General features: G+C 39.5%; 1 protein-coding gene across 1 annotated transcript in view; it reads left to right on the top strand.

The window, feature by feature from the left end:
• The window catches only part of ST6GAL2 (ST6 beta-galactoside alpha-2,6-sialyltransferase 2), a 76,052-nt gene that overhangs the window by 48,852 nt on the left and 14,188 nt on the right, over window positions 1-13,012 (top strand). The window contains exons 3-5 of the mRNA XM_084841791.1: window positions 1,955-2,052; window positions 5,426-5,527; window positions 8,584-8,758. Coding sequence (XP_084697917.1) covers window positions 1,955-2,052; window positions 5,426-5,527; window positions 8,584-8,758 — 375 coding nt within the window. The remainder of the gene's footprint in view (window positions 1-1,954; window positions 2,053-5,425; window positions 5,528-8,583; window positions 8,759-13,012) is intronic.

Raw genomic sequence — 13,012 nt, 5'->3', positions numbered from 1 at the left:
GGTTGATGGTGATGGTGATGATAGCAGCAGCAATAATATTTTTAATATTAATGATAATGATAATAGAGCTTTTATATGGCACATTCCAAGTGTTCAATGAACTTATCTTGTACACTTATCTCAGCAATCCCAAATTATAGCTAAAATGTCTGGCTTTGATTTCTTCTTCTGAGATAATCATAATGCCTGCTGCTTCTCCCACCCTTGCAGCTACCTGGATTCGCTTCTGCCATGCTTATTGTTCTTTCATAGACAAAAGAAACTACTCTTTTCCTTCCTTTGCTGGCCCAGGCTATGATCCCACGGGGATTCCTACTTGGGGACACTGCACTCCTTCCACCACTCCATCCCTTGGTCACTGAGAGAGGGAAACTGGCAGAAGAAAAAGGGCAGCTTAAATTTTTTTTTGCCTGCCTGCACACATGCTTACTTTAATTCTGCTCATCTTCTTTTTCTGTTTATTGCCCACTTCAGCCATCCTGCTTTATATCGTATATAAAACCTCATGGGGATGACAGTCATAGTTTTAGTATGAAGTTCTACATCATGTTGCAAGGCTAGAGTGGCCATGTGTCCTACTTTGCAGATCACAGTCCTCTATTTGAAGGATTGTCAGAGGACAATCCTCTTTTTGAAGGGCTGTCCAGTCCAAGTCCAGTTTAAAATGAAAGAACCATCAGAAAGGCGAGCCGGGCCTTGAAGCTGCCCATCAACAGCACCTGGACAGCAGACTGAGCAGGGACACAGGTCACCAGGTCACAGTCTTCCTCACTGTGGTGAGATGGATTGTATTTATATATAAATCACAGTAAGTATTTCTAAATAGCATCTATGCATATAAATTAGCATATGCAAATTAGTGTCATCATTTTTGCTATTGCGTAAATGGCCGCTCTAGGCAAGGTCAGCTCATGTGTGTAATTCTGCAAAAGAACATGGCCTGGTGAGCAGGTTGACTATGGAAGTGAAGAAAAACTCACTGGTTATATGATTGATTTTCAATTGTATTGGTAGACTTTGGGTGCCCCCTTCTGTTTCTCTGCTAGAAATGCTGTTTGTTTTTGACGTTTTAAGGTTTATAGAGATCTTTAAAAAGGATACATGTGGAAACTTTGGATACTTTCATGAGGACCCAGATACTGAATATAAAAGTGAACTACTTCAACCAACATAGCATTTTTATAAGACTATTTTAGGTCATGCTTTGTTCATAATATGAGGAATATGTAGTCATTTTATAGTATCATTTCTCAAATGTTCACATCATAAATCTGAAGCTGAATATAATACTAAAGCTAAAATTAATGCCAAAGCCATTTAAAAAGGTGTGTGTAATTTTTATTTTTATTTTTACTGGAGATGTAAAGGCTACCAGCAGTTAAGAGAGATACTCTTAAAACCATCAAATAAGGAAGCAAGGCAGAATGATGATCATTCTTCAATAGTTGCCATTTATAATCTTTGCATACATGGGACTGTTCTAAATCACAGTAGAACAATGCTCTGTTTGCATGAACTGCTGACCTTAATTCTGAAAGCTTATCAAACTTCCTTTACACAGGCCTCTGCTTAAATTAGGGGTAGGCAAACTGGTGCCTTCCAAATGTTTTGAACTACAACTCCCATAAGCCACAGCCAGCATGGCCAATTGTCAAGGATTCTTGGAGTTTTAATCTAAAACATATGGAGGGCATATGTTTGCCTCCCCCAGCTGAACTCATTCTCCGACTGTCTGAACAGTGCAGTAGCACACAATGGACAGAGAATATTTATATTGTATTAATGACTGGGTATGTTACCACCATTCAAGTAACAAGATTAAGGCTGCAATTGTAAACACACTTACTAGAGAATAATCCTCATTGAAAACAGTGAGACTTACATCCAAGTTAACATGCACATGATTGCACACTGCACAGAAACACAATTAAATGTAGCTCTTCTCTGGCTTCAGATTCCCATGATGCAGTTCTGCGATTCAATTCTGCTCCAACACGAGGGTATGAAAAAGACGTTGGAAATAAAACCACCATGCGCATCATTAATTCCCAAGTAAGTCACTTGAATGTATTATTTTCTAGTCGATTGTGATGTTTCTGTTAATGCTAAGGAACTTGTTGTTGTTGTTCAGTCGTTAAGTTGTGTCCAGCTCTTTGTGACCCCATGGACCATAGCATGCCAGGCCTTCCTATCCTCCACTCTCTCCCGGAGTGTGCTCAAGTTCATATCCATTGCATCGGTGATGCTATCTAGCCATCTCATCCTCTGCCGTCCCCTTCTCCTTTTGCCCTCAATCTTTCCCAGCATCAGGGTCTTTTCCAGTGACTTTTCTGTTCGCATCAGGTGGCCAAAATATTTGAGCTTCAGCTTCAGTATCTGTCCTTCCACTCAGTATCTGAGTGCAATGAGCACTCAGTGTGGATTTCCTTTAGGATTGACTGATTTGACCTCTTTGCAGTCCAGGGGACTTGTAAGAGTCTTCGCTAAGGAACTTACTGAACTCTATTTTATTATTTTTATTTTACGATACGTAACATTAACTTAAAACCAAACATTTGACTCAGTAGCTATTGGCCAGCTCCTGTTAACTTCAGAGAAATCCAGATTTTATTTATTAACCCAAAATGGCTGCTTGCTTCTGGCTCGCCAGTAAGCATCAGCCATCCCATGCAGCTACTGGCAAAACATTTGGTTTTCTCTGAACTCTTCATTTTAATTAACAATTCTAGCCCTTGTGACATTGTGGCTAGAATGTCTGGACAGTGTTTCCCAGGGATTACATACAAAGGGGGCTTGTGGGAGATGGAACAGGTATGCCTGTCCCTATGTCTTCTGTTTCTCTCCCTTTCCACACTGCCTTCATTGGCCTATGGCATTCCTCATCCTTTAAAAAATGTATCTTAAACTGTACAGTTCTGTTACACAGTGGGGAAAACAACCAAGATAAACATGTTAAATGCTAATGCAAACAAATCAAGGTGTGGAGACTGGAGCAAATATAGGTGGTATAGTCTACCTAAAAGTTCCATGAACGAACTAAACTGGATGAACACTTTTTGTAAATCAGCAGTGCCCTCTTGTGGTGATCATATTATGGCTTCTCTTCAAAAGGAAAGCTTGTTTGTTGGCATTTTGTTTTTCAGTTTCCCTATCTGTGAATTGCAGCTAATAATAAATCAACCTGTGTCTCACAGTCTGTCAGTCCAATAATTTTCTTCTGGATATGTGTGTGTGTGTGGGGGGGGGGGATGTGATGCTCAATAGAGTAGATATTTCATGAATGCCAATCTCTGTAACAGGGCTAGAGAACCTGCAGCTGCCCAGATGTTGCTGGATTCCAGTTCCCATCAGCCCCAGCCCCCCTGGATGGTAGTTGCAATTGAACAACATCTGGGGAACCATGGGTTCCCCAACCCTGCCCTACAGGATCCCTGTGCATGTGGAAATGCATGCAGCTGCTTTGCTTTACACACATGGAAGCCTGCATGGGATTTCTCTGAATTAGGGTACCAAATGAATCCTGTGCAGGTTGGCAGAACAGATTAAAAGCCTTTGAGGCAGGCTGGGCTGAGTTCCCAAGCTTCCAGGTGCCTACTTCTACTATGGTGTAATGGAGTGAGGCATTCAATCAACTGTAAAACAATGTAACTCCTTCCCTATACAGCTTGCCTTGTTAAAAGAGATGTTTGTGTTTGTCGGCAGGAAAACTCATTCTTCCAGTACTGTTGGAAGCAGATTTTATAAAATTAAGGCATAACACTACCATTATACCAAAAATGTTTCATGGGCAATATGCAAAATAATGTACCACTGATTTGTACCTAAGGGGAGGTAATATAAAAATGTAATACGATCCTTTAAAAAGTAACATAATCTACATTGACTTTTTGGCTTGTTCATTCATCTAATGCAGATTAACTTCAGTAGAACAAAACTGATAGCATGATGCAGCCAAAATTAAGCATTTTGAGAAGTCTGACTCAAAACTAAATCTTCTTAACTTATATATATAATCCAAAGTCGGGAGTTAGTTGGTCATCCCTTTTTGACTGCCATCCCGTTGACCAATTCTCATGAAATACACGTCATTGGAAAGCTCTTGACATGCTGATTCCACAAATAACAACGGTTTTCACTATGATTCAAAGTCAGCTGTTTATTTATGTCTAGAAAGCTTTTTTTTAAAAAGAATTAAGCTATTTTCTATAACAATCTTATATGTATAATTCAAAGTTGGGCATTACTTGGTCATCCCGTTTTGACTGCCTTCCTATTGACTGATTCTCATGAAACATACTTCATTGGAAAGCTCTTGACACACAGATTCCATGAATAACAATGGTTTTCAGTGTAATTCAAAGGCAAGAGTTTATGTCCACATAGCTTTTTTTTTTAAGAATTAGGCTATCTTCTATAACAATGTACTATAACATTTTATTTTTAATATCAAAGAAGTGTCAAATATAATTAGACAAACATAATTAATTGCAAATTTGACCTAAATGAAATATCAACACAAAAAAGTCTCTGTATACCTTTATAAACAGAGGTGCAAGCCAAAGTACAATGATATGCCAGTAACATTCAGCCTGTAAACAAATCATGAAGAGTTCTATGAGTCATATGCTCTCAGTGGCAAGTCTCAAGATTCAAGTTCTCAATGGACCACAGCGAGGATCTTACAGTGGCCGCCCTGGAGTTTACACCAAGAACATTGTATTTAAGGACATTTAGTAAAGATAAAAGATATAACACTTTGAATGTTTCAATACACCCAATTTGTTAAGTTAAACCTTTAGTTAGGTTTGATTTTTCTTTGCAAACTGTGTTCGTGGGTAACCAACTGGTTCTAGTGAATTCAGTGGTGCTTAATGCCTAATGTGTTTGGATTGGGCTTTAAGTTCCATTGCTTGCAGTGGGAGAGCCTCTATGGGGAAAAGATGGGGAAAGGCTTGGTATAGTGGTGGGGCAATAGAAATTCCAATGTGGCACCAGTTATGGGATATGTAGTGATCACAATACCATCACACATACCACTTAAGAGGCATCCGTGACACCAGCTTAACTGCTTTGCTTCTGACTAAGGATACAAAACTGTACACCTTTAGACAGAAAAAAAATCCTACCATCTCTAGCATTCCCTGGCTGGAGAATGCTGGGCATTGTAGGACTTGTTTCTATGTGAACATGCATAGGATTGCTCTCTTAATATTGCAGTTTGGCTGCTGAGAAGATGCTGTTTTTTCCAACAGGTTGACCTAGCAACTTAAACCTTTGCCAGGACATCTTAGAACTCCATGCATATCTTGATTTTTCATTTTAAAATAAAAAAGTATTTTTAGATGCAATACTGCTTTTTCACCTTTTTAAAAATCTTACAGGGGTGTGGGGTTATTGGTTTTTTTTTTTTTTTTGTATTTCACAGATACTTACCAATCCTAGCCATCACTTCATTGAGAACTCCTTATATAAAGATGTTATTCTAGTCGCTTGGGATCCTGCTCCCTATTCTGCAAATTTGAATGTGGTAAGTCACCGCCCAGGATATGTTTTAACACCACTCATTATTTAAAACAAAGTAGGTTCAATATCCTCTTCGTGCCTTCTTTCCAAACTGAAAGTTCTTCCAAGCCAAAGTTTCCCCAGCCATTTAGCATAAGCCAGGAAGTTCCATATAGGAGAAGCCAGCCCTGCCAGTACATTGGTTTGGCACTGCTCTGGCTGGTTTAGACCAGCAACAGTTAACACATGAATTGGCTCAGTCCTCATGTAATTTCAGCATGCCTGACACTTGTAAACTCTACATCTAGAACAGTGGTGCACAACCTGGACCATGGGTGACATGCGGCCCCTGGACATGTGTTGCGTGACCCCCATTCACTCCCAGACTGCCACCGAATTCCACACACACACCACAGATGCTTCCGCACTCCTAATGGTGCTGTGAAAGCAGCAATACTGGTTGGGGTTGTTGGGTGGTGGAGGATGCTAAGCCCTCCCAGCAGCCTGGCAGCAGTTGGCATGGTGGTGCTGAAGCAGCAGTACAGTGAGGAGGGGCCATAGCTCAGTCATAGAGCACCTGCTTTGCATGCAGAAGGTCCCAGGTTCAATCCCCAGTATCTCCAGTTGGGCCAAGGAAAGAAGTTTTTCTGAAACCCTAGAGAGCCGCTGCCAGTCAGTGTTGACAATACTGAGCTAGATGGACCAAAGGTCTGACTCAGTATAAGGCAGCTTCCTATGTTCCTGTGGGAAGGGAAGGATTCTAGAAGCACTTTAAGAGTTAAAGCATTTTGTAGCTTAGAACCAATTTTTAAAAGTATTGAAAAGCAGTATTTCTCCCCCATGTGTCTCACGTAAAGGTACTCCCAGAGCTGGAAATGGTAGATTTGCATGGTGGGTTTTTATGGAAAATCGTGGATTTTCTACACTGTTGAATTCAGGTTACAATTTTTTGGAGCTCTCTCAAGTGCTAAAACATGGGGAAAGCAGAAATTTAAAAATATCATTGGCCAGCATTATTAAATGTATGTTCATCTCTTGGCACTAGAGGGCACTTCTATCATACATTAGCAGATGGTTTTACATGTTGCTGTGGCCAGTTTAACAATAAATGGAAGTCTGGCACTAAGAAATTCTAGCCCTCATGATTACAGATAAAAATGTTTGGGTTAATGTAAAGTTGAACAGAAATTGAAGAGCAGGAACTGGTCACATTTCCAGCAGCCAATATTTTTTCTTTGTTTCTTAGTCTTGCACTTTTGGGGGTCTTTCTGTCTTCTTATCCCCACAGGTCTTTGCTAACTCCATCATCCTGATCTAAACGCCTCCCCATTTGTGATTCTCTCCCTACTTTGCCCTCTACAACTCAAACATTACAAGTTCATTTAATCAGCCCACATACTGCAACAAGTGTAATTTATGAACATTTGGCAAACTACAAATAATTGCAGGACTTGTAAATATGCAAATAAATTTGGAGTAGTTTTCTTGTACTTTTGGACCCACCCCTACATAGAATGCTTTTATAGAAGGAGGTAGGGTTCCTGCACCACCAGGGAGTAAAATATCATATTACTGCTGTACTACTAACTTGTACTGCAATCCCTGAACGCTTCAGTACTAGGAATGGACAAATCAGTCAAGCCTGATTTTGCTCAGGTTCTCCTTTTTCCAAAACCAAGTTTATTCTGTCCCGATTCTGAATTGAATTGCAATTGTTTTTTAGTTTGCATATAAATGTGTACATATTTTCTTGTGCATCTTTTAAAAATACACATTTTCAAAATGTACACATTTTTATTCACACCTTTCAGAATGTATGCACTTTCCAAGCATTTTTTGCATTTTTCCTAATATAAGCATTTTTGTAAACAGTTTTTGAAATATACACATTTTTGTTCATGCTGTTTCAAATGTATGTTTATTATTATTATTATTATTATTATTATTATTATTGCAAACTGCATTGCAAACTTTGAAAATGTACAGATGGCAAACTGCATTTTGGTTCATGTTTGGGCAGTGTGAATTTGAGAAGTTGGCTTTGAATGCAAACCAAAGAAATTTTTCACCCATTCCTAGTCACCACTCCGCTTGCAAGCCTAGTATAGTCTTCAGTCTGATGTACACAGCATAGCTTAGTTGATAGCTAACAGTAAATCCTGTACCTGGAGCGTGGATTACGCATAGTATAGTTCTGTCCACAGTAGGTACAATCCCACTCTAGGGAGTTAATTGCCAGCATTCTCACCATCTGACATAATTCGTTTCATGCTCCATTATTGATGGGGGAGACATTTGTTCTGTTTGCATTCTGATGGGGAGCTAATTTGCACTTCCCCAACATGGGTATATTCAGTATTTGCACTTTTCTGAATTTTGCAATGCAATTCTCCCATCAAAAAATGCATACAGAATTTATATATTAGGGGAAAGTGCACACAAATGTGTATATTAGTGAAAATAATGCACAAACATGGATTGTATTAGAGAAAATTGCTTGCAGAAATGCATATATTAGACAAAAGTCCTGATATTAGAACACATGCACATGGAAATGCATACACATTTTAATGCCGACATTTTAAAAACAGGTCTCAAACGGATGTGAAATGGACAAAATGAACTTAAGATTGGAAAAATGAGAAACTGAGTGAAATGAAAATGGACAGATTCCTCCATCCCAAAATGCCGTATAGTGTAGACATACAGAATGACAAGTTTGTGTCATTCTGAGAACTGACTATTCTCCCAGCCTATTTATCCTGGACAGTTTCACACAGGATTTGTAGATCAGTTCTTCAGCATTTAAATACTTTTTGAAGATTATACAATGATGTATATTACGTTTATTTAGTAGGTATTTAAAAATGTCTGCCAGTTATTCTACTGTGTCTGACATCAGTGCATCCTAATGGAGAGATTCATTTTCAAATAAAAGTTTCAGAAATCAAGTTCTCCTTGCTTCCATGCCATGACAGTGTGTATTTATGTCCACAGAGATATGCCAATGTGATGCGTTTGATTTAATTTGGTATGTGTTGAGCACTCCACAAAAAGGTCTGTTTTTATTTCCCCTACCAGTGGTATAAGAAGCCAGACTACAACTTGTTTACTCCCTATGTACAGCATCGCAGGAAGAATCCAAAACAGCCATTTTACATTCTCCATCCAAAGTTTATATGGCAACTCTGGGATATCATTCAGGAGAACACTAAGGAAAAGATACAACCCAACCCTCCTTCTTCAGGTTTCATTGGTAGGTGTGTCTATTAGTAGATCATTAGAGGTGTCTGAAGAGTAATTATTTCACTACCTATGTCAAAGTCTAGCATGTGTTACTTAACTGTGCTGATAATACAATTAATTTAGAGGAAATTGATGGAAAGCATGCTTTCAAAAGGTAGATGCTGTATTTGTTACCAAATGCACAAATTTTATTAACTTTCCAGGATAGTATAGCATAGGATTTGTGGGAAATAAAGCTAGGTATAAAACAGGTAATCACTGAAGGGTATTCCAGAAACTATATAAATGGTAGACAAGAAGCCATTATTTTACCCAAGTCACATCCATGGTTACCACTGTGACCAATATTACACGAATGTGTTCTTTTTAAAGCTGAGCCCAAACTCCATGTAGTTATAAAACAAATTTCATTGCACTATGTGTGTTTTACTGCTGCCTCAAAAACTCTCTCTCTCCCCCCCCCATTTCTTAGTCTAAGTCCAGAATGCAAAGCACTAATTACAGGGGCATGTGCATTATCCTACATTACTCAACTAGGGGCCTAGTTACCTACACCGGAACTCAAGGTTAGGTGGAATGTGTCAGTACACCAAGATGACATTTTGAATGGTGTTGTGTGCAATATAATACCATTGGGCAACACATTATGCACACAGGGCATTTTAAATATGTAGGTCACAATCCAGAAGAACAAAAAGTTCATATGCAAATTATAATGAGAGCACATAATGGCTGTGTTCGGACATCATTATAAACTATTGCTTATTGTGATGGGAACAAGCCTGTGCAAGCCACAGGCTCATGAGTGACCCATCTCCCTTTTTCTAGTATGACTACAAGTAGTTCAGAAGCTTTCGCTTCCATTTTTGATTAACCATGGTTTGTCTTGTTGCCTGAACCCAATAAATTATGGTTAATCTTAACAATTTGTTTGAAAGAAGCCAGCTTCAAACCATGGGTTATGAAGCTGGTTTATTTTAACAAACCATAGTCAAACCATAGTTTAGAGTTCAGACAACATGCTAAACTGCAGTTAATCCAAAACAAAAGTGTACGTTTCTGATATCCTTCTTGCTGCTGCACCAGAGGAGAGGGGAGGGATGGACTGCATGAGTTGGGGAGAGATTAGGTTCATTATTTTTACATCCAACTGTGGCCAGTGTAGTATTTTACCTCCATTTTCACTTTCATAGTACTCAGGGCTGAACTGCGAATTGCTCTTTATATTCTCTGGTCCTGATCCAAATCTACATACTTGCAGCAACCAGAGCTGAGCATACATAACACCAAATGGACATGCTGAATCCTGTTCATCACCTGTTCAGCAAAGAGCAGCTGAACAGATGAATGGGTGGACTAGATCCTGTTGTCTCCACTCACTATTGTGAACAGCTGAGTGATAGTATTTAGAATTTCTAACTTACTTACTTACTTACTTATTTATTTATTTATTACATTTATATCCTGCTTTTTTTTCTTCCTCAAGGAACCCAAGGTGACATACATAATTCTCCTCTCCATTTTATCCTCACAACAGCAACCCTGTGAGGGGGGCTGGGCTGAGAGTCTGTGACTGGCCCAAAGTCATCCAGTGAGCCTCCATGGCTGAGTGGGGACTAGAACCCGGCTCTCCTGATTCCCAGTCCAGCACTCTAGCCACTACACCACACTGGTTCTCCTTAGGCTGCTGTATTAGACAAGGAGATGAGCATCCAATTGCTGTTTCATGCCTAATTCCCCATCTGTGAGTACATGGTCCCCTAGCTAGATGGGGAGTTTTATATTCCACTTGAATATAAAAAGGAAATCAATGCAAGAATTGGATGTAGCAAAAATAAAATGAAAGCACACACAACTCACATCTTATGCACATGTCACTACCGAATGTGAAACATATACCAAATCAACAACCAGATAGCCATGTAATGTACTCAAAACTGGAAATTGTATAACTGTTTGTTTGAGAGATGGGTACAGAGGGCAAAAAATAAATGAGCATATGGTGCAATCAGTCAACATAAATGTTTATGAGATGGGTTTTTCAGAGTGGTTATCCATCATCCAGTCTTATAGAAGACAGCTGATTTGAGCCAATGCTGACAGCCTAGAAGAATAGATGTTGTGAATGTCAAGGGATATAAATTGGAAGATACTGCTGGGTTATTTGCAATACTAAAATCTTGCATTTATGGATTAAATATTGTCAGTTGCAAAATTCAGCATTAATAAAGTAAATGAGGACTGTCATAACGTGATGGACATTTATTTTCAAGGATACATATGGAAAAAGATATTAAAATTGACCTCAAATCAGCTTAAAATTGACCTATTGTATAAAAAAAATCATAGTACTCGTGGGTGCTGTTTTTACCAAATAAATATCCACATTCAAAGTCTTCATCCTGATTCACTGGATAGTATATAGGTTCACTCACAACTATGATTTAGAGTGCAAAGCTTTGTGAGCATTAAGCCTGTTCTTCTCTAGTCAGGACCAGAAATGCTAACATCCAGTTCCTGCACTCAGTAATTGAAAGCAGGTCCTACTAATATCTTTAGGATTTGGGTGAAACTGTCCTATATTTTTAGTGTTTCTAACTTATTAGAGGTGAATAGCTCCCAAGGCCAAAACCAAAGATATTTGGATATTGGCAGGTGGCCACATACCCATTCTCTTTCTCCAGCCCCCCAGTAAAGCAACATCTGGGTTTAAGAACACAAGAAGAGTCCTGCTGGATCAGACCAAAGGCCTTTCCAGTCCAGCATTCTATTTACAATAGTGGGTTTTACCCTTAAGAGCAGCCTAAAAATAATTTTAAATAAAAAATAGCGGCCAACCAGATGCCTCTAGTAAGCCCACAAGCAGGACATGAGAGCAATAGCTCTCTCATGCTGTTGTTCCCCAAAAACTGGTATTTGAGGCAGGCTGCCTCTGAACCTGGAAGCACATATGACTTGTAGCAATTGATAGACATTTATTCTCCATGGATTTGTCCAGTCCCCTTTAAAGCTGTCTAAGAGAACAGTTCTATGCTCCCTAGGCAGAGTCCCAGGGGCCATTAAAAAACTTGAATTTAGGTTTTAGAGAAAGCATCATATATAATTTTATATACCTCTATCATGTCCGTTGTTCCCCCTTTACGTGCTTTTTGTCTAACCTAGAAAGCCCCAAATGTTGTAAACTTTCCTCATAGGGAGCAACTCATGAGGAGTTGGTTCAGTTGCCCTCTTCTCCACTTTTTCCACTTTTGAGGTGCAGTGATCAGAACTGGACACAGTATTCCAAGAGTGGTTGCAGTATATATTTGCATAAAGGCATCACGATATTGGCAGTTTTATTTTTTATTCCTTTTCTCTTCACAAACCCGTTTTTGTTTTTACCACCCTGAGCAATTTGGTGTCATCCACAAACATGGCCACCCCACTGCCTCTCCCCTAACTCCAGATAATTTACAAACATGTTAAAAAGCACCAGATGCAGTGCAGAGCTTTCTGACTCCTCTTCCTTCCTCTTCAGCAGGGAAGGTAGGGAGTAATAAGACAGAAGGTTAGTGCTCATTTGTAACTTTTAGGAGATGTTGTTGTTGTTGTTGTTGTTCAGTCGTTCAGTCATGTCCGACTCTTCGTGACCCCATGGACCATAGCATGCCAGGCCTTCCTGTCCTCCGCTCTCTCCCGGAGTGTGCTCAAGTTCATATCCATTGCATCAGTGATGCTATCTAGCCATCTCATCCTCTGCCGTCCCCTTCTCCTTTTGCCTTCAGTCTTTCCCAGCATCAGGGTCTTTTCCAGGGAGTTTTCTCTTCACATTAGGTGGCCAAAATATTTGTGCTTCAGCTTCAGTATCTGTCCTTTCAATGAGCACTCAGGGTTGATTTCCTTTAGGATGGATTGATTTGACCTCCTTGCAGTCCAGGGGACTCGTAAGAGTCTTCTTCAGCACCACAGTTCGAAAGCATCAATTCTTCAGCGCTCAGCCTTCCTTATAGTCCAGCTCTCACAGCCAGATGATTCCCCCTTTAAAAGTTTATGATTCCATTGTGTGGTAAAGTGCTAAAGTATTTGGATGTGGAAACCTGGGTTCAAATTCCCATTCAGCCATGCTATCTCACAGGCTATTTGTGAAGATAAAATGAGATAAGTCCATATATGTCACTCTCATCTCCTTGGAGAATGTGCATAATCCAAAAGTGATACATTTTGAAGGTAGTCTTTTCAGATGGCTAAGGAGGTAGGAATGAGGAGCAATGTGGTGTAAGAACTC

Source organism: Heloderma suspectum, chromosome 3, assembly GCF_057233095.1.
Source record: "Heloderma suspectum isolate Gila_16-S chromosome 3, 16-S_ref, whole genome shotgun sequence".
NCBI classification, from domain to species: Eukaryota; Metazoa; Chordata; class Lepidosauria; order Squamata; family Helodermatidae; genus Heloderma; species Heloderma suspectum.
The sequence above is the reverse complement of the archived record's forward strand: the minus strand, read 5'-3'. Positions and strand labels throughout refer to the sequence as shown.